Raw genomic sequence first — 22500 nt, 5'->3', positions numbered from 1 at the left:
GTCAACCAACCAATCAATCAATCAACCAACCAACCAACCAATCAATCAATCAATCAATCAATCAACTAACCAACCAACCAATCAATCAATCAATCAATCAATCAACCAACCAACCAACCAATCAATCAACCAACCAACGAATCGGTCATAGTGGGAAACGCAGTAGCTTGGCAACGGGCGAGAGGACAACTGAAGTACGCCCGCCTTGGACTCTGATTTTTCAGTTGACCTTTCGCTCTTCCGATCGCCTTGCTACTAGTTTCACATCCTTCCCACTGGCTCATTACACCTTACACATCTGCAGTTGCATGCAATCAATCAAAAGTGTTATGTAATCAATTCATACGAAACTGAAAAAAAAAAAAAAAAGAAATTCAAATACAGTTTCACGCTACTCCCGCTACTCCGGCTTACTGATTACACCTTATCCATAAGTTAGTGATGCTAGTGAGCGCATAAAAGGGCCCTTGTAACAGATTTAGATCACCACTGAAGAAGACAGGAGCGTCGAAACGTCGGGTCTTCCGTGAATCGTAACTTTTTAAGTGTGCATTCATTTCAAGCCAAAGTAGGGAGAATCTATGTTAATTTTGATTGTCTACCTGGCGGCTACTTTGTGAACGCTTAGGTGAACTGTAATTTACCAGAAATGAAATTACTGAATGTTGAATTTTCGGCCAGGTTAATGAAGAGATTGACTTGTCCCTGATGACCAGGAGCATACTGGGAGGAAATCCGAGCGCTCTTTCAAAGGAGAGGAACCTTTCAATTTCTGGTTCGGAAGCCTTTAAGAGTCCCGCGCAGTTCGATGGTTGAGAATCCTGGTAAGCAGACGGTCATCGTTTCGACTCCTCTTCGAACTGTCGGATTTTTCTGAGTACGTCCGAGTCATCATTGAGAAGTTAATCTCATCAACAAATTAATTGTTCAGCAGCAGATTTAAGACGACGTCTATATGTTTGTTTTCTTGCTTGCTTGGGACCATGACTAATGATTCCCGGGCGCACGTCAAATTCATTGATACGCACGTCAAACGTCCAGTACACCTCCCGAAAGGGGCTAAGGAGTACAACCTACTTTTCAAACTTGGACAACACGTCTGCAAGGACCGTTCTGTCTTCAATATTTTTCTCTATGGTACCACACTGTTCAAACAAGCTGAATATGTTGCACTTCTGTGGAATATTTAGTCCCTTACAAAGTTTTTCAACAACCTGAAAAAAGGCAAAGTTGAACAAAGGATATTACATGACCGCACCGAGATACCAATGTTACCACTGAATGCTAATGGTGTCTCACGAGTAAGCGCAGCTCACAGGTGAGAGATATCATATTAGCGCTTATATAGTAAAAATCGAAATGAGACGACTCAGCCACAGCAACGACAAAGAAATAATGAGAGCTCAAGAAACGACGACGGCGACAGCAACAACAACGCCACAAAAAAATGCTATCATTGGTTTTCATTGGAGCATAAATAATCGTGTTGCACGAGCAGCACGGAGTTTAGCACGTCTTTTTCCCGTACTCTTCATAACGACGACGTAAAATTTTTTATTCTCTATTTTCACTCTGAAACCGCTCGTACCAATTATTTTTAGGATACTTCACCCACATCGTATCACGTGAACGAGATGGAATAATCGTGTGAGGCGCGCTGGCCTCATGGTTAGTGCGCTCGACTCCGGAGCCAGCCGTCCGGGTTCGGGCCCTGGCCGGGGATGCTGTGTTGTGTTCTTGAGCAAGACACTTTACTCTCACGGTGCCTCTCTCTCTCTCTCCACCCAAGTGTATAAATGCGTACCGGTGAAATGCTGCGATGGACTGGCATCCCATCCAGGGGGAAGTAGAAATACTCCTAGTCGCTTCATGCTACGGAACCCGGAAAAAGCTCAGGTCCGGCCTGATGGGTCACTGGCTCGTATGCAGACTTTACCCTTTACCTTAAAATAGTGAATCGCGATGGTGATGATGGATGGATCGCAAAGTTATATTTAGAGGTGACGTTTCCGTTAACGTCGCCGTCGTAGATCTTAAGGCTCCTGGTCAAAATAAGAAAAATAATCGTTCTGCGCGTGCGGCAGGCATTTTCCCACATATTTTTACGGTACCCTGCATAACAACGCCGAGAAATTAACCAATTTGAGGTTTTGACGACAACATGACACGCAACAGAGTAGCTCTCATTGTCTATTGTTACTCTGAAACCGCTCGTACCAATTTATTTTAAGGATACTTCGCCCGCACTGTACGACGTGAAAGAGACAAAATAATCGCCAAAGACTCATGATAGGGAAAAGTTACATTTAGAGGTGACGTTTTCGTTGACAACGCTGTCGTCGATCTTCAAGTCCGAAAACTAGAAAAACACCCACCTCTCCCGCAGTGGTTGCAGAATTGATGGTAATTTTGCACGATCCACCTCCATAACAGTGAACGGTTGCTGACAGCTCACGGCGGCCCTAAAAACAATCAGGATAGATCACAATGTAGGTGAAGGCAAGAAGGTGTCAAAGAGAAAATATGGTTTTATTATGTAAACACAAATGAAATACCAAGCGAGCTTTCGCGCGAAAACTTGATATCTTCACACGTGAAAAGATCACTGTTGCTATGGTTAAATATAAAACCCGCGCCTTTCGATGCCTTTTTTGAAATGATCTAGTACTTCATTGGTGTTTATACAATAAATAGAATATTACATGGCCGCTTGGAGGTACGAAATTTCTCTTCTCGCGTTGAAAAATATTTTCAACACTTTAAGAGAAATTTCGTATCTCCGCGCAGCCATGAAACATTCTCTATTTACTTACCAAAAGTGAGATTATCTCCTCTCGTGATGGTGGGAACTCTCTGCAATTTACGAAGAATATTGTCCGTCAAAAGCTGGTGAGTACATAAGGAGAGACAACAGCCCTGTGTCCGTGGCCGGGTTGAAGCATTTCGAGGTTTAAAAAAGGCAACTTAAGAAGATCCGCTCTTGAATATCTACTGGGGGTCGAGTCACCGTATGTTAGCATTTTGTGGTGTCTGAAATTTGTCATGAAATAAAGAACAATCTCCTCTTCCTCCAAGAATATCGAAATTTAGCTTGAATCGGAAGGATAAAGGTCAGAGTCCTGTTTCGACCACTTGGGTTTTTCCCCGAAAATGAGGGTGTAACTGCTCATCGGCTAACAAAGTAACGCCTTACTCACTATAACAACGAATATGAGACCGTTAGTTTGGTATTCCAGTCTTTGTCCTTTGTAAGTAGGCCAGTTCTAGCCCTCACTTTATCACGTAACGCAACGCCACGCCATGCTCCCTTGGGTGTTGCGCTGCGTGACTGCCGAAGAGCCTAAGAGTGAGTTTTATTGGCAAGGCGTAAGTCAAGGCACCTGAGCAAAGCGAAATGAATAGGCTACCAAGCTTACAAGTGGACCATCCGAATGAGAAACCCGTTACTAGTGCGAGCTTCAATCGAGTGTCGTAAAACCAAAACCAAAGTAATTACTTTGGCCAATCAAAAAGGACGGAAACAATGCCGTAAACCAATCAAAACTCGCTCGAAGTAATTACACGTAGCCGACACAAAGCACAGGAAAATGTTCACGCGCGAGCCACGATTGGTTTTGGTTTCACTTCTGATTGGTTGAAAAAGTGGCGGCAGAACTTTAACCCATTACTGGGTGAAGTAATGCAAAACCAAAGCAATTCACTAATTACTTTCGACACTCAATTGAAAACCGCTCTATCATAAATTCATCATTTGAAGAAAACCTTTGCGATAAATTTTAGCTTTCCATACACAATCTATCTTACAGGTACTGGTACGTTACAAAAACCTTTCTTTAACTCACGACACACACCTGGGTCTTGTTCTCTTCATACACTCGATAGCGAACCCTGCAAACTTAGCCATTTCTGTGGTGGGATGTTTTTCTATGTTCCTACATGAATAAAAATAGTACGTTAATTAGAAAACTAAATTTTGGTGGTGAAGAATCAAAATAGGGAGTTCAGGTGGGCAGACACGAGGGGTCATGTTGCAGAACTTGCGCAGTGCACACTGAGGCAACATGTATAGTAGCAGGGACAAAATCACAAATGTGCACACATATGAAAATGTTGCGGGTACATGTCCCAGGGATATGTTACGGCGGCATGTCCCAGGGATACGTTGCGGGTACATGTCCCAGGGATATGTTGCGGCGGCATGTCCCCTCGTGTGAACTGATACTTTTACAATGGGGCCCCTTTGCAGCAGGAGATCACATGATACAAAAACCGTCACACTGGAGAGCAAATTGCGTACTGGGACATGTAAAACAACGAAAATTTAAATGAAGTTGCTTTGTTTGAAGTTGCAATGTGTCCGTAATAGGTTATAAGACGTTCTCTGTCATTGGTTCGTCCTAATCCCCAGTCGCTTTTCTCTCTGTGTTAATATGTTTTAACGGTTTCGTCTCTGCGTTGCTGTTTGTTGATCACCATTTTGGATTATCAAACGGTTTGAATGAATTCGAACAAAACCAGAGACTGAAGCGACCCCTTCATGTTATAGTACGTCTTCGCATTTAAAGCGTGTAAAAGCTCTCGCTTTTACTCATTATAACCACTGTTTTGTAACATTCTCATTGCCTTCAACGTCGTTGCCTTGGTAATACGCAATACGGCGTTTTGTGCTTCATGTTTTTTTTCAAATCCTAAGTCACTTTTTTCGCCAAGAAAGAATTTTGCGACAGCCGTCTAAGATGGCGGCCATCTTGGATGAACGATGAACTCAAGCTGGAGTGGCAGGCTCTGCTTGACAAAGAAAGATATTTACGTTGGTAAACAAACTTACCTTTTCAGGTGAAATCGTAAATAGCGCAAGTATTTTCTTGTTGGGACAAACGTACAACACATGCAAACAAGCACCTAAAATAACAACTGAACGTAACTTAAGGGGGCACTGTCATTAATGATAGGTTTTCCTGGTTTATGTCAAAACTGGGAGAGAACAATAACTCAGTTGGTACTTAATTTTACGTGAACACGGGTAACATTCCTTGCAGTCCAAACGAGAAGACATTAAAACGAGATGAGCTCAGTATCCACGCATAATTTTTAAAGATATATTAACATTACCATGTCCAAAGTCGAAAAAAATGGCCGATTTTTTCAAGTTTTAATTCCACTCCAATCACTAGCTTCACTCGACAGACAATGATACCTTCATTTCGTTAATGTGGCACGTTAAGCATAGTAGGAGGAAAAGAATAACTTTATCGTTCAGTTTTTGCGAAACTAGTGGTCACAGACTGACATTCGTGTTCGTCGGTGCACAAAGACCTCAATCTGGGCGGAGAGAGGAGAAGATGAAGTATCTGTATAGACCAACTGCGTACCTGCATGTTTCGTAAGTTTCCTATTGAATCGGGCTGTGGATGATTTGTTGTCTGTTTTACGAGCTGGCAAAAAACCTAATGAAACACAAGAGAAAAAACGCTTGGTTGATCAACACTGAAAACAAATCGACAGAAAAACGATCCAAAGCTGGCTTGGATGGAAGAGAAGCCACCTTACCTCATCTCGCAGAGGTTTCAAATCCTGGCAGGTTTGAAGAATACCCTGGTGATAAATATGAGAGCATAAAACCATCGATCCCGAAAATTTAATGTCACCTTCAGCGATGTCTTTTTTTCGAAAGTAGACATAGCAGACAAGGAACAACAAAGAGAAAAAAAAGGATTTGAAGGAAGGCGTAACAATACGCGATTGGAATTTTGGTTCTCGGATTCAACACCGCGTGCGAAGTAGACTGGTGTTAATAAAATTTCTATTCTCTTTCGCTTCGCTCAGCCGAATAGAAAACATTTCTATTATATGTATAGAAGAGACAAGTAACAAACAAATAATGGAGGAAGCCACCAGCAATGGTCGAGTTTATTTACAAAAAAACTGAGCCGGGAACACACTGGATACAGATTACAAGCCAAGGAATATAAGAAAAAAGTCATACGCTATTTAAAACGAAAATACAAAATAGTAAGGAAAAAACAGCCTCGAGTAAACTTGGCAAGTGGTGTGACATTCACGAGGAGTGGTTTATAAAGGCCTAATTATCCCAATGGGAATTAATACCAACCTAATTAGACACCTAAAAGAAACACATTTGTGACGTCAACTCGGTTGCTCATTCAGTGTGAAATCCAGACGAATTTCTCACAATAGGCCACTTCCGAGTTCATGTCTGCCTCCTCTTCAACGCGAGTCTAAGTGCGAAGTTTTTGTTATGAAAATTAGTTTTCATTCATATGTAAAGTAGAACTAAATAGAGACCTTTAGATGCACGTTTACGGCTAACCGCAAACTGAGGTTTGAGATTTGCGGTTTGACGTTAGAAGTTGTGATAGTTCGTGCATTTAGATTTAAGTAAACAAGTGCAAAGCTGCGGAGGCCGCCATATTGAATTTCCTCGATTCTCAGCGTTGATGTTTCAGTCAACGAAATAAATAAAACCACGGCTCTTTTGATTGTTTAATTCACATGGAATGAAAGATAAAAAGTTGCTTTTTATATCTGCCCCGTTCATACGTGGGATAAGGTAACTTCCATGCCATAAAGAGCTGAGGTAAATTACTTACGTGAAAACCTACCTTCCGCCGTTGAAAACGTCAAAACTTACCCTCGAACGTGACGGCAAGCGCTAGTCATGTGACTTCCAGCAGTTTGAGGTTAGCCGCAAACGTGGATCTAAAAGTCTCTATTACCATCACAAAAACTTCGCACTTAGACTCGCTTTGAAGTGGAGGCAGACATGAACTCGGAAATGGTCTATTATGGCCGAAAGAAAACCGAAAGTCACTAGTACACCACGAGGATCCATTGTTTTTACGATTCAGTGTCCAAATAACAGGTTGACATGTTCAAAATGCTTATTTCTAGTCTTGAAAATGGCGAGAAACGAACTCTTTCGGAAACGTTTTTCCTGTGATAAAACCAGTCAGAACACAGAATGGGATTTAATTCTAGATAAACATCTTTGGGGACAAAAGTTTTTCGAAATTCATAAATTCTGTGAAAAGGGGACGGACGCCTAAAATAATGGGTCAATGAAAGATGAAAAGAAACTGTAAGCCTTTCCAGATGACGAGAAAAACCATACCTGAATGACAGGAATAGGATCTGCAATTGATTCTTGTTCGAGCAGAGAGCTAAACACGCGAACGGCTTCTTCATGAAAAGTGCCATAACCTTTTCCCTTCGCACCTAAACGTAGGCAAATAATATAAACCTGACATTTTTCGTTTGCCATGACACTGATTTCTAGCCAGATCTAGACGGTAACCAGGTCGATTTTGGGAAATCGGACGACCCGCTCGGCTCGTTTCCTCGCCGATTCCGCCTCACTCCACTCCCAGATTCCCGAAATACAGCGCCCCATTCACCAAGACAGGATGCCGCTAACGTGATTTTCTCGATTCGTACAACCCTATCTTCTTAAGTTCAATTAATTCTTCAAGAATTAAAATGGAAAAGCAGGATTTGTATTTTACAGTACGGCTCAGACGTTCTACAGTACGGACCTCTAGCTCGGTTGGTAGTAAATGGACACGATCAAAATAGGCAACCACTCCAGTCGGCATTGTAAAACGCATGCAAAGCTGCAAACATTGCAACCGATCGAGAATTCAAAAAATATATCACAGTAGACCCGATGGGAAGACTCACGTGATGACTGTGATTGTCCATAAGGGACGGGTAGCAGAGGTGCTTTGAGTGGTATCTTGGAATACTTAAGCACTGGATTGTTGCGATAAACCTGATCCACTTCACTCTCAGTCGACACATTCTGTGGAAGAAAAAACGTTGATTGCGGTCTTTTACACTTAATACGCAGAAGCAGGGGGAGGGAAATGCAAACTGTGGAGCGCTACTTATCTCCATATGGTTTTAGGCTTGAATTTGCTTTAGAGTAAAGTATTTACACTAAAGAATTCGTGTGCAAATGCAGATACAAGCGCGGGGGCAACAAAAGAAAAAATTTATTTCTTTTCACTTTCGCTTGTGTTTGGTCTGGGAGTTCCATTCACGTGTGTATCTACGTTTCTAATGTGATCAGGCTGTAAGCAAAGTAGGTGCCAGTGTGGCCATGAACGTGATTGTCTGCGTGGGTGTCGGCACGAAAGAGAAAGCGCGCGTCGATGAATGCAAATGCAAGCATAAGAGTGAGCATCGGCCGAAAAATGAGCATTAGAGCGCGCGTGGATGCGTGAAAATGCGAGCGAAGGGGTAGGTATTAGCATAAACGTGAACGTGAACGTGAACGTGAACGTGAGCTTGCGCGCGTGAACAAGCATGGACGAGTGAAATTGCAATCTGACTGGGCTAGGATTTGAAAACTGCGACATTTAAATTGGAGAACAAGTGTGACAACGAATACAAGATTTCCGTTCTGAGACGAGTATTATAAAATGCAATTGTATAGCTGTCTCAAAATCCAACATTGCCAACAGACGGATTTTCCTTAACTTCTGGTCAACTGACCAATTTTTCTTACATTGGAGTCAAATTAAAATACTTCGCATACTTCCCAATACCTAATCACATGCTAAGGAATATAAGGAATACAATGAAGCTGAGTATTGGCCAGTCAGCGTCAGTGTATTTAATGGATGTGAACAGAATTGCTTGTTTTCAATTGCGAACTTTTAGATTGAGAGACAGTTATGTAATTAGTAAGTAACACAACCACGCCTGTCCAATTTGAAAATATTCGACATAAAGACTTCCTCTAATTGCCAAATTTTGGAAGTCCTCGGAATTCTTTGGTCCCATTATTTTCAAATTGGACAGCTAATCGAACTCGTTCCGCAACCTTGAGGTCGCTTTTGAAGGACTTGCATAAAACGGTATATGTTCCAATTCAGTTTTACATGCATTTGCAACAACGTAAGATTCTCAATCGTTCGAACAAATGTTGCTCCTAAAGATCATCTCTACCCATTAATGGCCTTATGTTCCAGAATTCACAACGAGATAATGATCTCAAGAGGCTAACTAACCTTCAATTCGCCTACCAACTTCTCAAAAGCTGTCTCTACAGGTGGTTTGGAATCTATAACCTGGAAAAGTCAATGGATTAGCGCAATGAGAAAAAGTTAAGTGAAAAAGCACTAAAAATTCTAAATTTTCAAGGTAAGAGCTCAAAGGTCGAATAAGTGGGATGACGTCAGCAAGCCAAACTTTCACAGACTGAATGTGAACATAAGAGGTGAGGAAACAAAATTCTGCAGTGCAAGCTGGCGTCCCTTTGTTACTTTACAAGCCATCCGCTCGCTGTTCGGCTGGATGCGTTGGTTGAACATTGGGCTACCGCGTGCAGGAGCTGGCAGGCTCGTTGAGTCACAGAAACTCGAAACAACTGAAGATTTTGATAAGGACTATAAATGGGTCTATTGAGGAAGCAGGGATGGCGTAGTGGTTATAGCACTCGCCTCCAACCAATGTGTCCCAGGTTCGATTCCGGACTCGTGGTCAAATGTGGATTAAATTTATTGTCGGTTATCTACTCTGCTCCGAGAGATTTTTCTCCGGTTCTCCGGTTTTCCACTCTCCTAAAAAAAAAATCTGTAAATTCCAATTTAATCGGATGCAGGAACTCCGTGAAAACCATTTCGGGTGAGTGGAGCTTCCTGGGTAAATATCACGGTTATAATTACTATACTGTAGGTTTTGTCTCCCACCCATTGCTCATAATCAAACAGTAACAGAATCCAATAAATATAAGAGCATCAAGACGTTTTAACCGGAATGCACCTAACACCTCGTAACTTGTCAATCACGGTATATTTTACCTCTTGGATGGCGTTTGCCCAGCGAATGGCTTCCTCTTGCAGCTTGGCGTGCAGTACATAAGATCGCTTTCTGCCATTGACAATAAATGTCCAGTCGCCTGGTAAAAGGAACAAAACTAACGTCATTCAAAGGGTTAAGTGTCGGAAAGACAATAAAAAATAGATTGAAATGTCAAATGACAGCCTGTCATTATTTTTCCCACATTTGGAGGTCAATGAAGCCAAAATGAAAAATTTATTAATAATTCATGAGAGTAAAAACTAACAGAAACACAGTATTTTGAGCCACATGCTCACCACTGTAACTTCCGATCGGTTCAAATGTCACTGTCATTAGCAAAGTTCAAAAAAGGGAAAGGACACTAATACCCTTTTTCCTTTTCGGCCGACGCCGGCTGGTGTGTATCTAAAATGGACTATTGTGTACTGAGCTTGGGACTCTCCCTCATTAAATCGTGCTTACTTCGACAATTTCATAAACTTAGTAATGTTTGGAGCCTTTTTCAGAGGTAGGCTTCGATCGAGCCCACCAACTTTTAACTTTCGTTATTCCAGTCACCGGATACTTTGGCAGTTACATTCGATCCACCATTCACCTCTAAATCTGTCTATCAGAAAAGACGACAGAAGACAATGTGTTTGATGAGCAAAAACATTGGCTCGGCACGCTCAGTACACTGAAGGGTTTTGCATTTTGGTACATTGCCATTCCCGTCATAGCCTGCGAACGCAGACGTATTTCCGGCGGTCGAGAGAAACGACCGCCGGAAATACGTCTGCGTTCGCAAGCTATTCCCGTCGTGACAACGACGTGAAATGATCATATTTGAGGTTATGTGAAGCACGCAAGCACCTGACCATATATTTTCAATTTACCCTCGAAACACCCACATCTTTCATTCCCATGTTTAATCCTAGAATACACCTTATTCCAAAATGGCCGCTGATTTATGCGCATACAAATTTGCCCTTGTTGCCTCGTTCAAGATAAAATATTATTTTGAATTTTAAGCTTAAGAACGAGGCATCAAGGGCTAATTTGAATAAAAACAAAAGAATTTTTAAATGGCGGCCATTTTGGAATAAGGTGTATACTGATACACACTTTCCATGCCGAACGATTTAGGGTAATCGCGAAATTATCACAATAACACGCACGAAATGATATTTTCCGACAAAATTTTCGACGCCGTTGCCGTCCGGCGTTTTTGCTTCACTAACAACCCAACCTAAGCGTCTACAACGTCATCTTGAAATATAACTTTGCATGCGCTATCGTAAGTCTTCCGCAATTATTCCATTATTGTACAATATGGGCGAAATAACCTAAAGAGATTGGTTCGAGCGATTCCAGCCGAGTAAAAATAAAGAATGGAAGGTTTACATTTGCATGCTCAATTTGTCGATGAAACCTCAAATTTGATGATTTCACGCTGCTGCTATGCAGCGCAACGGCAAAATGCGAGCTAAAATGCGTGCAGCGCGCATGCGCAGCACGATTATGTTTCTCTTTTAACCAAAGAGATTATTGTTTTGGGGCATTGTCAATGCCATTGCACTCGTTGCTTCTTAAACTCTCTCATATAACTCAGAGGTGAGATAAAGGAGTTGTAAGCCCCAGGCCACAAGACTCTGAAACACAGAATTCACATTTTACATGAATTGCGGTGGGAAAATGGAATACTAGATCGGTCTTACGCGCGGTTGACTGCCTTTTCTGGATCTTACCAGGCTCTCTTTCCTCGGGTGGCAGAACAGAACACAGACTGTTCAGAGTAATGAAGCCAAATTTGGGGCTGTTCTTCACGTATGATTTGTAGTAATCCAGTGAATTTCCAGTTAAGACACACCATCTGCAAAATACACGGAAAAACCCAAGTTCCACGAGTCTCCTAGAGCCTCAGTGGTACAGCATCCGAACTACAAATCGGAAGGTCATAGTTTGACAACTGTCACTGAAGGGGCACTCGGATTTGTTCCGAGTGTTCCCGAGTATCCCCGAATCGACATCGAAAAAAAGAATCTTTTCAGGCATTTACCGGAGTTAACGTACTCCATCTGCTCCACTAGATTTGCGAGAATGCCATTTTTCTACAATTTTCAGTCCTAGAGTCCTAGGGCGCATCCATTTGAACGGAAAACCCGAGAAGAATTTCCTGTTAAAAGAAACAGGACAATTTCAATCAAACGGAATGGAACAAGCGTGTTTCTTTTGCACGGAGTCACTTTCTTTCTAGAGGAGACTGGCTACTAACAAGTTACAATGACAATCCTTTTGAAGGACAAAAACCTCGCCTTTAATTCATCCAGGAGCATGGCACTAGTGGGATGCAGGAGATGATTCTGGATTTTCCGATGATTTCGACGAAAAAAAAAACCTCTGAAGGTATTCCATTTTTCTGAAAACCTTCTAGATGAAAAGTCTGTTCCATCTGATTTATCACCGGAACAAACGGGTTTTCCATACAAAAGGAAAGCGCTCCTAGAAGTGCAGGACAGCTGTCACCAGAACGAACTTTAATGGACTAGCCCTCACGAGTCTCATATATCTCAACGCATCCGAACGAGTAATAGGAGATCAAGGGTTCGACTCGTGTGGAGGAACACTCTTTTTTTGCATGCATCTCTAAGTTATCACCGTAAAACATATTTTTTCAAATATAAAGACGTTCACCCCCATACAGCACTACCTCAGACTCCGTCCATACTTAAGTCTTTTTAAATATTTCCATCTATACTAGCATTTTCCCATCATTTTTGCTCATCAAAGGAAAAAGGATCGAAACTTGTCTAAAACAACTGGTACCTGAGATACCGCACGAGTAAGGTCGTTTTCAAACCCTCTTACAATTTTCACCTAGTTGTCAAAATCTCAAATTTCGACGGTGATCAGACTACACGAAACTGAGTGTTTTCAATTTTTCAGAAGTCTTCACTTTTGAAACCGTTCAGATTTTGTGTATGATAAGCAGCAATCTCACAGAATGTACACGCTTTTGGAGGGCAAAATTGTATGGATGGGACAAAAATACACAATTTTGTCAAATTCATTCACCTTTTCCTTCTGGAATCGTCATTGGCTCCTTCTTTGATGAGCCAACCTTTTTCAATAACATCCGAATAACCTTCAATATGTTCACGTTCTTTGCTTTCCTGAATAGCTGAAAAACAAATTCAGTTTTGTCTTGTGTCGCAACAGCAAACCCAAGAATAACAACAGGGACAGACAACTTAATAGACCAAATCGTCTAACTCAATGTGGTACCCAATTCAAACCCTTTGGGAATAAGACGTTTTGTTCCAGGTATTTCCATATCGTTTAAAAGTGAATGTTACATTATAATGCAAATACAATACACAGAGAGTCTTAACCCCGGGAAACTTGAATTGGGTATACAATTGAGTTTGCCGATTTGGTCTATTTATCATCCATTACACTCAGTATCTTGAATTTGGATGGCTAAGATTCAACTGTTAATTTTGGGAATTAGTGGATTAGGGAATAATCCGCGAGCAAATAATTCACTGCTGTGTTGGCTGCACACGCTACGAATTAATGGTAAAGGGCGCAAGACAGCTACTTTCAAATCGCCTTTCGTATATTTTTTCCTTGTTTGAAAAGAAGTAACAAAATTTCCTCGTTAGATTTTTTTAAAACGCATGTTACATTCCACTTTTTGCGATATCTGGCCTGCCTTCACCATTAAGCCGAGCACACCACAACCTAATCTAATCAGGACAAAAACAAATTTATGCAAATGGCAAAAGCGCGGGAATTAAAACGGCGGGAGGAAGTTACACGGTTCCGTTTTCCTTTTGATTGGCTAGAAATGTCACGCAGAGAGTTTGGAGCCGTTAAAAGAGCTATTGAGATTCTTTACTTTCTAAACAAAACGAAAAGCGGTTAATAACCACGCAAATGTCATGGGACTAACTTGATATTATTTTCGTACCTTCAACCCATCCATTAACGTCTTCTGGAGTGTCGGCAATGAAATTCATCACTCGATTGGCAGTGATTAGAGTAAAGGAATTGGTCCTGAAAGGAAAATGTTCATCCATCAATTCTGAGACAGGGTTCAATGTTGATAGTTTGTTTCTCAGATTAAAAGCGACTTAAATATGAAACTTGAAAAGGATGCACGAAAAAGCGAGATGCGTAGGGCGCCCGCGACCCGAGGAAAGGAATTGCCGGGCTAAATAACGTTTCCTATGCAAGTTTGAAAGTGACTACGGAACTGAGAATGCATTGTCCGTCTTACTTGTTGGCAACTCCTCCAGGTGTACAAGACTCAATCATGGCGACGTCAATAGTGCCCTAAACGGAAACAACAAAAGAAAAACATCCAACATTCTGAAGTTGTCACAATTGAGAGATTAACAATTGAGAGATTAAGATTTGCGTTTGGAAAAATGGCAATAGCTCTTTTCTTGCTCGATAGCTGAGGCTAACAAGCAAGAAATCCGTTTAAATTGATCAGATTAGTTTTAATGCGTTTTGGAAAAAACCGGAATAAATATGCCCGAGGTATGCTGTTTGTGGTAAACGCGAAACAAAAGACCGAATAGAGACATTAAGCACCGTGTATTTTTCGGAAAACGACAAACGGCAAAACTTTAACTGTCACGTGACATGGCCTTGCGGTCGAGTTTGCAGTTTCCGGTTCAAGTTTTGACAGCTAGATACCCTTCTTGCGGTTAGTGATTTACCGCATCGTTTTTCACCTTAAAATTCCGTAGGGAATCACGTTTAAAGTGATAAGTTATGTTCGTTAATGCTTTAACTCTTGAATGAACACATTTTTGCTGATCATTCGCACAGCCTTGAGGACGCTGGCTCGGTTGAATTAAAACATGTACAATAAAACAATAATCCAACATGGCGCGTTTTTTCCCGCCAAATGCCGAACCTCATCCTTAAGTCTATTTTTCCCGCTACGGCAAACGGAAAACCGCTAACGGCCAACCGCAGTTTGAGGTTTGAGGTCGCCTTTGAAAACGCGATGCCAAATGTCCCTAATAGCCCTTATACGTGATGGCGCCTGACTAGCTAATCAGTTCACCACCAAGCCTCGAATTCGAAAATGAAAACTTGTAAATTTTAGCATAAGCTAAATCCCACAGCAGCAAACTTGAAAAGGAAACCCAAGTGCGAACAGTATTGCATGTCCAAATGATGTGAATAATTTTGTGCAAACGAGGCTTGGTGGTGAAATTTGCTGGTCAAAGGTCATCGTGCATATGGTCCATTAACAACATTGGCGCATACCGCTGCATGCTTGACATTTGCTGATTCCTCTCTCATTCCTTTCAATTCTTCATCAGTTGCTCGGTGCACACGATTTAGAATGTTAAACCAGTGACTGAAAAACGAAAAAAAGAGTTACTTTTAGCTGCGTGCAAACGGACGCAACATTGTTGGCCAAAAACTCTCAACAATGTTGCATCCATTGCAACATTGTTGGCCAACATCTCCCAACATAGTTGCGTCCATTCCACCATTGTTGGCCAACAACTCCCAACATAGTTGCATCCATTGCAACATTGTTGGCCAACAACTCCCAACATAGTTGCGTCCATTGCAACATTGTTGGCCAACAATCGCAAAAAAAAATGACATTTTCTACCTTCACGCTTTTATTGAAAAAAAAAGGACAAACAAAATAAAATACCACTCACTTCCAATCATTTGTGTTTTCTGCTATAACATGGTACGTTCTGTTTTCAGTAATAATGCTAAATCCATTTTCTTTCACACCATCGTCAACTATGCGTCTGCAAGAAAAGTCAAAACGATATTGGAACCTAATTTCATAGTTGCTCAAAATTAAAAACTGAAAGTGGCTACTGTTTCAAAAAGATTGTGCTGTGACAGAGTTTGGCCCGACGAGCTACTTCTACACACTGATTCAGATTGAACGACACGGTTGTACAGAAACCCGTGCACGCCTTGCGGGCCTATTTGCTACACAAGCCAATGTTACCATTGCGACTGTTGCTATGGCAATAGGAGCTACAACAATGAGGAAGTTTACCAAAATTAGAGCCTCTTGAAAAATACTACACTCCGCCTGTTTTTTCCTCTTTCATTTTGTCAATTTAGTTTTTAAGTCAGTTTACAAGTGATCAACGTACATTGCATTTCTGATGTCAATGGTTCCAAGAGATTTTGCTCCCTCCACGTCGGTTTCATGGTACGTTAGAATATTGTCCTTCAGAACAAACCACCGACGCTTCCAATTACGTCTGAAAGACATAAGAAAGAAAATATGGACACAGTGGAACATTTATTGGATATTTTATCATAAGAGATTGTGGCAGCTGTTAACGAGACTTCCTTCTCGCCATTCCCTAACAAAGGGACGGCTTCTTGAGACTTTTTCTCATCCGGAGATAAGATCTCCCATGTCACTGCCGGATTCCAAGCATTTTCATGAAATAACAACAGTAAACACTTAATGACTAGTCCCGAGGGAAACTGCACCTCGGGGAAACAAAGAGATTCTCGGGAAACAAAATGAGCTGTTTCCCGAGGGACCAGTCATTAAGTGACTTGTTATATAGCACAAAAAGAAAAACGTGCAACGGTAACAGCAACGGCGGTCGTTGGTCAACATTCGCGGGTAACAGTGCACTGTTACCCTCTGACGTCATTGATTTTGCACTGTTGCTTGCTCAGAGACTTTTGGCGGGAAACTGTTTTATTGTTAGATGTCACGTGACCTCGAAGTAACCAATGAGAGCGCGCGCTGCTGGGAGAAAAATTCAGCTATATAACAACATTATTTAGTGCTTCACTTTACCGAGAGAGGGTTGTGGTGCCGCCACCTTTCTTCATCAACCAGCCACACTTAAGTGCGTCCTGAAACATTGAATGCCATATATTACTTCTAAATACCATTAGGGATACGGTAGGACACAAACAACGGCAAAATTAAGCTTCCCCTTTCCCGTCAACGGCAGACAAGCAAACGAAAGACTGATTCTTGTAATGACACCTTTAAATCCACTTATTCTAGCTTATTTGATGCGACCTGAAATCAAATATTTCTTTATTGATTATGAGTAAACAGCAAATTTTAGCCCGAACTTCGCCGTTTACCGCAAATCCATACCTGTAACGACTCGGAATTGCCCATGATCACTAAAACAATGTTCCAAAAAGACTTCGATGCTTTTAAGCGAAAAATCAAAATTCAGTTTGTTTTAAAGTCTGCCTTGAGTGAAAATAGAAATGAGGGCCAAATCGTGAAATTTTCCTTGAAAGCCTTGAACTCATATACTCAGCATGGACTATATTCGTGCATGGGCCCTCATTCGTGGATAGAAAAATTAAAAAAGTCATACGAGTGCTTTAAGTACATGACGATTTCATAAAGGCGATTCTGCCACCTGAAGAGCTGAGTCACACCTGCTTTCCTCTGAACCACATGAAGGTATCATCACGTAACACACACCAGTGTTTCTTCCACAAACTTAACAGACCACCTGACAGACATAATAATGACACCGATAACGATTAGCGATAACAATGAGGACGACCATTGTCCATTGATGCCTCAATGCGGCAAGAACTAATAATAGCTTCCACATATCACCACAAAGGAGAATAAACTATACACCTCCAAAAGGTGGGAAACAATAGTTAACGGTCCATGCTCTATGAGTGGGCTGGAATGAAGCGTAATCCACCAATGCCTAGCTAAATCATGGAGACAAGATGGTCGTTTATCTGCGTGGGTCCTGATGAACAATGTGTCTAGCTGGTCTGCGGGCTCTACAAAGTCAAGCGCCTACAAATTGTCAAAGTCAAGCAACTAGTTTCCCAACCTTTCCACGAGCGCTTTACACTTCAAAGATCTACAACTGAAAATCAGGTTCAGTCTTACATTCAATAGCTTTGGAAATTAGCATTTTCTTTCGTTTTTTTTTCCAATAGAACGAGTTTGTGGTCGAAGACGAATGCAAGCGTGTACTTACTGTCCACCCAGACAATCTAAGAAACGCCACACTTGTACCAGTCACCCATCACCAAATGTTCTTGGAGTGGGGGTCATTTACTTTCAATGTGAGACAATTCATACACTGCATCGACCGTTGTAGAAAGTACCAAAAGTATTTGGAACAGTGTCTCTTTTCTTACACAAACCTCTCATCATTAAGTATCCTTCCCTGAGTGGTAGATCTTGCGTGTCATACAAACTCGGCGGTCTGTCCCAGGTCTCTTCAACATCGTCTTCTTCTTCGTCACTGTCTTCTAGCTAAAAGTGGCAAGAGAAACCCACACGACATTAAAAAAGAGAAAACTGCTTTTAACAGCAATGTGCCCGAAATAATGAAAGATGTCGTTTGTCGTTAAAATTTGCCAACAGAAATATCCTCAACGAGTTTCGTTTCTGTTTTGCACAGGCACACAACGAAGTGTCTCCTTTTAATTGACAGATACTTAGAGCGGTTTTCAATCCAATTGAGTGTCGAAAGTAATGAGCGAATTGCTTTGGTTTTTCATTACTTCACTCAGTGATTGGTTCAAAGTTCTCGCCCCACTTTTTCAACCAATGTGCACATGATTTTCCCGCGCTTTGTGTCGGCTACGTGTTATTACTTCGAGTTTTGATTCGTTTACTGGATTGTTTCCGTCCTTTTTTATGGGCCAAAGTAAGTAATTTGGTTTTGGTTTTACGACACCCGATTGAAACGTGCTCTATTTACAAACAACGTTTTTGTTATTCGAATATGCAAACCACCTGAAGAAAAGAAACCTTTTGTTTCGACAGCAAATAAGACTCTGGTTGGCACAGTCGTTACAATAAGAGATGTCAACAATAGGGAACTCACACACGCGACGCCGGTTTTTTTGCCACGGGCAGCAACCGGAAGTGACACGTTTCCCTTTTAACTCGTCTTCATATAACCACATTTACATTGCTAAGTATCTTTTCTCCATGAGAGAGGATTAGTTTAAAAATCTATCTAAGAGACACTATTGTTTCGGAATGCGAAATGTTCACTTCCGAATTCCTTCCGCGGGTCTAAAACGTGGGGTAGAGTCGCACCTCTTGTTGAACACTATATTTCATTGGAGCCCTGTATAGTGTCGTACTTCCTATTGTTCTCTGTCCTAAATCTATTGTTATCATTGTTCGCTCTACTATTCTTTTGGCCAATCCGACCCGTTCAATGAGGTACGACACGACCCAAAACGTGGCGTGCTTTTAAGCATCCTAGTAGCTTCGCTATAGAGGGTCTTCGTATTCTACATCTACATGTTCCAGCACTCAGCAAAGTCCGCTTGACTTTTGGTTGTTTCTGTTAAGGTGGCCCCGTGCACCACAATACTCTTTGACAGATCATCGCCAAGCTGGCCACTTTTTTTGTGGAAAGAACAGAACTGGGAACTCAGCGCCCTACGTTTTGGAAAGAGTGTGCGTATTCTTTAATGTCCAACGGAATTTTAAGATCATTGAAGAGTTGTGAGACGGGGCCTATGGTTTTATCGCCCTTAAGGAGCAGGGCTGGCGCAGTGGCAAGAGCACTCGCCTCCCGCCAATGTGGCCCGGGTTCGATTCCCAGACTCGGCGTCATATGTGGGTTGATTTTGTTGACTCTTTACTCTGCTCAGAGTGGTTTTTTTTCATCTGAGCTAAATCGACTTTATGTACAGTGTCCACAGTTGATACATAAACAAAATTCATCATTATTATCATTATTCGAGAGGATAACGTTTTGTGGCGTTGCAATTATCGTTAGTTTAATCTCACCATTACTTTTGACAATCCATTACTGGCCGCTCTAAGTCACGTGTGTACCTTAAGCTGTCTATCCAATTCAGCAATCTGTGCGGCTGCTTCAGCCTCTGCTTCTTTGCGTAATCTTTCTTCTTCCTCTGCTTTCTTTCTGCTGGTAACAGAAAGGAATAATATTTTTTTCTAAAAGAATATTGGATGGTGGTTTAGTGATACGCCAAGTAATCAAGGTCTAAGCAAAAGCAATCATTCTCAGTCGCCGATTTCACATGCGAAGACCTCGTTTATTCTTGATGTCACAAAACCCACTTTAAACAAATCCTTTGTAGTATATCGTTTTAGAGGAATCAAGTGACTAAGTGCTGCCACTTGGAAACTATATTGATCGCTTTTCAAAGAAGGGAAATAACAATGCATGATCCACTTCGGCGTCCTTGATCAATGCAATAACGCGTTGATCGGGTTATTTAATGGGGTTAAACCGCTCTTGCTATATAGTCTCAAAATTAAGAAGTCAAGTCAAAGTTCAATCCCTCGAGGCTGTAATTGCCTTAAAAGTAAACCTATTTTTATCCAAAGCTTCAAACGGGTGACTTTTGCAACCACTTTACCTTGCTTCCTCTTCTTCTCTGAGTCTTTTCTCTTCCTCTGCCTGTTTAAAAACAAATCATGAGAAATTCAACGGGAAACAGTGGACTTTTTCATTAAAACCTTTGTTTATAAGAACTTAGAGGTTGAGATGAGACAAAGTTACACGATAGATATTGTGATCACTTCTATTTTTAATTAGTGCTACGTCTTTGCCCGTGCAGCGAGAGGTTTGTTTGTGCCGTAACAACTCCAGTGTAATGGCCACCGTAAAATGTATAGTAATTCTAGCACTGGAGTACAGAATTCTTTACACAACAGTGTTTTTGACCATAAACTATCTAATGATTGTTGTTATATAGCTGATTTTTTCCCCCAGCAGAGCCCGCTCTCATTGGTTACTTCGAAGTCACATGACATCTAACAATAAAACTGTTTCCCGCCTCTGAGAGGGCAACAGTGCAAAATCTATGACGTCAGAGGGTAACAGTGCACTGTTTCCCGCTAATGCTGACCGACGACCACCGTTGCACGTTTTTCTTTTTGTGTTATATAACAAATCACTTCATGACTGGTTCCTCAGGAAACAGTTCATTTTGTTTCCCTCGAATCTCAATGTTTCCCTCGGCTGCGCCTCGAGGAAACATTGAGATTCTCGGGAAATAAAATGAACTGTTTCCCTTGGGACCAGTCATTAAGTGTTTACTGTTGTTGTTAAACACAAACATTTACCCGAGAAGGGAAGCCTCGAGGGATTTTCAAGTAAAATTATCATTCGACGAGTTCAGGGTAACAAATCCCTGACTTTCAGTTTTATAAATGCGTCATCTTACTGTTTTTTGTTTTGTCTTTTTGATGTTTGTTTCTGGTTCGGTGCGGTGAAATCTTTAGTCCGCGTGTTTTAGCCGGAAAAACACAACACCAAAGGTGGAAAAGAAAAAATAAAGGGAACCACTTCGAGTGCAATAAAATAGGAAATGCGAGAAATGCACCAAGTTCTAGTTGAGGGTTTTTTTAACATTATCATCGCCATAACCATCATGATTATCACCGCCTTCATCATCAAAATAATTACGTCAAATACGTACCTTTCTACGCGCTTCCTCCTCTGCCTTCCTTTTGGCTTCTTCCTCCAGTCTCCTAGCCTCTTCCAAGGCTCGAGCCTTTGCCAGCACAGCTTGTCTCTGTTCTTCTTCTTTTCTAAGTCTTTCCTCCTCCTCTTCTCTCCTTTGTCGTGCTTCCTCGTCGGCCTTTTAGAAAGAAGAAGTGATTATATCATCAAGCGAACAACGAACACGTGACACATGCACAAAGCAGAGTTTGACCACTGTAATTTTTTTTGTGGCATCTGCAAATTCAACGCTTCAACAACTGGACTTGCAATGCCGCCTCGCTAACAACCCATGGAGTGATCTTACCTTGCGGCGCAACTCCTCAAGCTCTTGGATCTTTCTCTCCTGTTCGAGTCTCTCCATTTCTCTGCAAGAGAGGACAAACCAGGTATTAAACTGATATGAAGGCCTCCAAAACACTGGGAGGGGAAGTTGCTCGCAGACTTGCATATCATGATTTACTCAAAGTTAGGAACTTTTTACATGTTGGGAGAGATAAAAGATCATGGCGAAAGAAAGTTTCTTTTCGTTTGGTTTTACATGCAGAAATATTGACTAGGACAAGGCGTCGTAACAGGAAAGATGACGTAACTGAATGTCCGTCTGCCACAGTATCTGTTTTTTGCCCACTTCCAGTGAGGGTATCGACATTATTCTATGTTGTACACTGTATACTGTTGTATTGTAAGACCTTTGCCACGTATCGAGCGTGTTATTAATTAGTTAGATTCTAAATTCTAAACTTGAAAACGTTTCGCCTTCCCGGCCTCTTCAGTTCTTAATATTATTTAGGTTTCTGGATTTTTACTTGTATTTGCATAAGATCTACACGGTCTCCCATGGGAGGCAGAACGTTAATTGTAGAGCGTTAATTGTAGATGTTTGAATGTCAATTAATCCTTTTCAATTCTTGCGTGTGGTAAACACACGGTATTCCATTCTTCTTTCGCGTTCAGACTCTTTCTTTCTGGGATTTTTCTGATATGTATTGCTTCTGTTATTTGTCTCATCATTGAGTCTCGGTGAAAAGTTCTCACGACGTTCATTGTGAATTGCTGGATATGGCCATTGTGCTCTTTTAGACAATGACTCCATAAAGGCGAGTTCTGTTCTTTCTCGTGTACTGTTCTCCAGTGAGGGTTGTTCACCAGAAAGGTATTCGACCCACCCATATGGGACTAAGGGAATTGATCCAACCTTATTCTCACCATTATGCTAACCCTGCTCGCA

General features: G+C 41.4%; 1 protein-coding gene across 2 annotated transcripts in view; it reads right to left on the bottom strand.

The window, feature by feature from the left end:
- The window catches only part of LOC138012506 (unconventional myosin-X-like), a 61267-nt gene that overhangs the window by 15799 nt on the left and 22968 nt on the right, over positions 1 to 22500 (bottom strand). The window contains exons 26-50 of one of the 2 annotated variants that reach the window (XM_068859290.1): positions 21577 to 21637; positions 21247 to 21408; positions 20182 to 20222; positions 19634 to 19721; positions 17974 to 18085; positions 17236 to 17312; positions 16628 to 16686; positions 15960 to 16070; positions 15504 to 15599; positions 15094 to 15187; positions 14087 to 14142; positions 13778 to 13863; positions 12880 to 12985; positions 11553 to 11677; positions 9825 to 9922; positions 9033 to 9092; positions 7699 to 7819; positions 7133 to 7236; positions 5551 to 5595; positions 5373 to 5447; positions 4829 to 4902; positions 3852 to 3932; positions 2814 to 2853; positions 2376 to 2462; positions 1078 to 1214 (exon numbers count right to left, since the gene is read on the bottom strand). In XM_068859290.1, the coding sequence (XP_068715391.1) occupies positions 1078 to 1214; positions 2376 to 2462; positions 2814 to 2853; positions 3852 to 3932; positions 4829 to 4902; positions 5373 to 5447; positions 5551 to 5595; positions 7133 to 7236; positions 7699 to 7819; positions 9033 to 9092; positions 9825 to 9922; positions 11553 to 11677; positions 12880 to 12985; positions 13778 to 13863; positions 14087 to 14142; positions 15094 to 15187; positions 15504 to 15599; positions 15960 to 16070; positions 16628 to 16686; positions 17236 to 17312; positions 17974 to 18085; positions 19634 to 19721; positions 20182 to 20222; positions 21247 to 21408; positions 21577 to 21637 (2196 nt within the window). Of the gene's footprint in view, positions 1 to 1077; positions 1215 to 2375; positions 2463 to 2813; positions 2854 to 3851; positions 3933 to 4828; positions 4903 to 5372; positions 5448 to 5550; positions 5596 to 7132; positions 7237 to 7698; positions 7820 to 9032; positions 9093 to 9824; positions 9923 to 11552; positions 11678 to 12879; positions 12986 to 13777; positions 13864 to 14086; positions 14143 to 15093; positions 15188 to 15503; positions 15600 to 15959; positions 16071 to 16627; positions 16687 to 17235; positions 17313 to 17973; positions 18086 to 19633; positions 19725 to 20181; positions 20223 to 21246; positions 21409 to 21576; positions 21638 to 22500 lie in introns of both variants that reach the window. The other variant, XM_068859289.1, reaches the window with a different exon arrangement.

Source organism: Montipora foliosa, chromosome 8 (assembly GCF_036669935.1).
Source record: "Montipora foliosa isolate CH-2021 chromosome 8, ASM3666993v2, whole genome shotgun sequence".
Lineage (NCBI taxonomy): Eukaryota > Metazoa > Cnidaria > Anthozoa > Scleractinia > Acroporidae > Montipora > Montipora foliosa.
Note: the sequence above shows the minus strand (reverse complement) of the source record. Positions and strands in the feature narration are given on the sequence as shown.